This window comes from Olea europaea, unplaced genomic scaffold (genome assembly GCF_002742605.1).
Source record: "Olea europaea var. sylvestris unplaced genomic scaffold, O_europaea_v1 scaffold537, whole genome shotgun sequence".
Classification (NCBI taxonomy): domain Eukaryota; kingdom Viridiplantae; phylum Streptophyta; class Magnoliopsida; order Lamiales; family Oleaceae; genus Olea; species Olea europaea.
In genome coordinates, this window is record NW_019263695.1 from 246,091 (window position 1) to 249,901 (window position 3,811).

Sequence of the window (3,811 nt, forward strand, 5' to 3'; positions counted from 1 at the left end):
AAAATGTTTCACGTGAGAAATTGTTTTATGGCAACATTTTCAATAAATTTGATTATTCACTAAAATATAATAATTTTATGCTATTATATTATCCATTAATATATAAAATTAAAATTGTCTAACCTTATAATATTTTGTTTGCCACAAATATAAAATAAAACAAATAATATATTGTGCTAGCAAAATATAGAAAATTAAAAAAATGACATTGACTAAGAATTTTTATGTGTTTTTCATTAAATAAAATTTTAAAATAATTTTTATTTAAATAATCAATAAATGCTTGAAATATTTTTAATTTTTAAGTTATTTGAATTTATATATTTAGAATTGTTGTAAATGGAAAATCCATTAAAGTTTATTGGTGAATGACATTTGTATCCCTGTAACCCTAGAAATTATTATTATTGTATTCTTGATTCTTATCTATAAACATAGGGCTTTGATTTTCAATAATACACACAAAAAATTTATTGAGTTTTCTCTATTCTCTTTTCCTCTAATTTTATAACACGTTATCAGCACGAAACTCTTAGAAAGTAGTAATTTTTTTCATAATCATTTATCATGTATATCAAAATTAATTTGATAATACGTGAATTTTACATATACATATGTTGAATTTGTAATACGTGATCTCATCTTTCTCGATCATTATGTTTTCTTTGTACCTCTCTTTGAATCAATTAATGTTTTTTTCATTTACATCAATCTACGTACATTTTTATGTTGATATATTTATGTTAAATCAATTGATATGCATTAATTTATGTTCCTATACCCTCCTTATATTTAGATTAGTCATTTACGTTCTACACATACATATAATTTTTTTTGGTTTAATTGGTCAATATTCTTTTGTAAGAGAGCTTCAATTTCAGATCTCTATTTGGCTGATTCCATAAATATATAATATACAATTAACAAATAATTGTACCCAACTCATCTTTGCTATCAAATCCATTGGTTTCTGCAAATTTCATGCCTTAATTGGTTAATACTAATTCAATTTTTTTAATTGCACATAATTAGAATTTCATGCCATAATATGTAAATATGTTTCTACATGTCACCAAATTTTTTTTTTGTTTCACTCGACTCACGTTGTTAATTCAAAATAATATTTTACAGGTATTTGTAAATTAATTAATGGTGAGCAATTGGATATATTATCATTTTTTTTATGTTTAGTTATGAAACATTACATTAAATTTATTTTTAATTGTTGTTACTCCTAAAGTAACACAATATTATAATTAATATTTCAGAAAAATATTAATCATAGATCTATTCATTGTTGCTCCAGAAGTAGCACAACATTATAAGAATATTATTTGCTCCTGAAGAGCATAAATTATAACTCTCAATATTCCAGAAAAATATTGATATACTGCACTTGAAGAAATAATAGCAAAATAAAATGTGCTCCAGAAGTAGCATATATTTCAAAGAACATATTATTTCAAATTAGTGTTTATCCCTAGAGAAAAACATGTAACTTCAAGTCATGTTGATATTGACTATTTGATTAACATGTGATGATTAATCATATTCTTCGAAACTAATTGTATTTTTTTGTGTAGTTAAACAAATGACAAACATTACGAAACTTAAGTTTGCTGCATTTGACATATCTGGTAAAAATTATCAGTCATGGATACTGGATGTTGATATTCATCTCGTCTCAAAGGGTCTAGGAGAGACAATAAAAGAAGGAAACAATGAATCCTTGCAGGATCGTGGAAAAACACTTATTTTCCTCCGTCACCATCTTCACGATGGATTAAAAATTGAATATCTTACTGAGAAAGATCCACAAGTTCTTTGGAACAAGTTAACCGAAAGATTTGATCATCAGAGGCATCAAATAATTTTTTGAAATTATTTTATCTTAGTAAAAGAGCTTGTAAGTAAAGTTGGCATCGAATAATTTTTTCAAAAAACTCTTCTACAAGAAGTAGAAAAGTCATACTAAACCATTTTGTAGACTAATAGGATTGTAAGGGATTTACAAAATATTAAGAGTGCAACCAGAAGGAAGTGTCAAGTTTCAGGAGTGAAATTTCACTAATGAAAAGTTTGGAGCCTAATTTGATCACTTATGAAACTTGAGGATGACCAATTTTTATGATTATAGAGGTTCAAGATCAACGTGAAAGCTATCAAAAGTTTCGAGATCCATAAAGATTTGGATTAAAAAAAAAAGAAGAGAAAAGAAAAGGTCAAAATTGAATGAAAAACCATGAAATAGAGACCAAAATAGAAAAAGTTGATAGTTACACGATGGATGACTACGGTCTGCAAGCCGCGTACCACCCGTGGTCCAAAAAAGATGTCGTTTTACCACGGAAAAAAACAGAAACAAAACTCGAGGTGGGTCGGTGAGTAAAAGTTTAATTTTTTTTTTCTCTTTTATTGTAGGGTTTCTTTTAGGCTTTTCGAGCGACATGCAATGTAAAGACATGTCTGGGTCAAATCAAGAGGGTTCCACAGTAAGAAATTAGATGAGAAAATGGATGCACCTTCGTTTACAAGACTTTAAAACGGTTAGCGAGTGCAATTCTGAATTGTTCAGAATATGTTCAAAGTTGACTTTGTGTGGAAAAAAAATCACCGATGAAGATATGTTGGAAAAAACTTTCTCCGCCTTTCATGCCTCGAATATGCTCCTGCAACAGCAATATCGTGAGCGTTGCTTCAAAAAGTACTCAGAACTTATATATTGCCTACTAGTTGCTGAACAAAATAATGAATTGTTGATGAAAAATCATGGATTGCGTCCAACTAGTTCTGTACCATTGCCTAAAGCAAATGGTACTACATTGTTTAAAGCAAAAACAATATCAAGACAAGGACGTGGACGTGGACACGGACGTGTACGTGGAATAAATCATGGAAAAAATAATCAACAAAGTTATCAACAACAAGACAATAAATTCAAAAGGCACAAAGCAAACGAGAGTGGCAAATCTAAAAAGGAGCATGAAGAAAGTTGCTTCAGATGTGGAATGAAAGGGCATTGGGGACATATGTGTCGTACCTCAAAACATCTTGTGGATCTCTACCAGAGATCAATCAAGGGAAAGAAAAAATGGAGACTAATTTTGCTGATTATGATGGTCCAATTGATGTGACTCATTTGGATGTCTCCGATTTCTTTATTGATCCAAATGAAAATATTGACCATTTAATTGGGGGTGGTGTGATAGAAGATATAGTTTAATTTACTAGTATTTCTTTCGTTTTAAAAATTCAGTCTGAAATATGTTTTTACTTTTCCGCACAAAAATAAAAAAAATAAAACTCTATTATGCACCGTTTATTTCATGATATTAAGTAATGTTTACTTCTTTAAATCTAAATTCAAGTTTTTTTTTTAAATTTTGTTTATTTTGTTATATTTATAGATTCATGATGGGTAGTCAAGACAGCTGCTTAATTGGTAGTGCAACTACACGTACTATTCTTCAAGACAAAAAATACTTTTTGGACTTAATATTAGATGAAAATAATGTTAACACGATATCCAAATGAGACACTTTATTCTAGTAAATTATATATTGACGAGACACTTTATTCTAGTAAATTCAGAAGAAATTTGCTTAGTTTTAAAGATATTCGCTGTAATGAATATCACATTGAGACGATGCAAGAAAATAATGTTGAATATCTTTGCATCACTTCTTTTGTATTTGGCAAGAAGCAGATAAAAGAAAAATTTCATGCACTCCCATCTGGTATGTATTTTACATTTATAAAAATAGTCGAATCAAATAATGTTACGAACCAGAAGTTCGTTGATTCAAAAAGT

The 3,811-nt window shown here is 28.5% G+C and overlaps 1 protein-coding gene across 1 annotated transcript; it reads left to right on the top strand.

The window, feature by feature from the left end:
- The first annotated feature begins 1,591 nt into the window (after nt 1–1,591).
- Nucleotides 1,592–2,197, top strand: LOC111388903. The gene is made up of 2 exons (XM_023013726.1): nt 1,592–1,860; nt 2,140–2,197. Exons 1-2 carry the CDS (start codon nt 1,592–1,594, stop codon nt 2,195–2,197), a joined length of 327 nt encoding a protein of 108 aa, XP_022869494.1.
- Nucleotides 2,198–3,811: the final 1,614 nt, after the last annotated feature.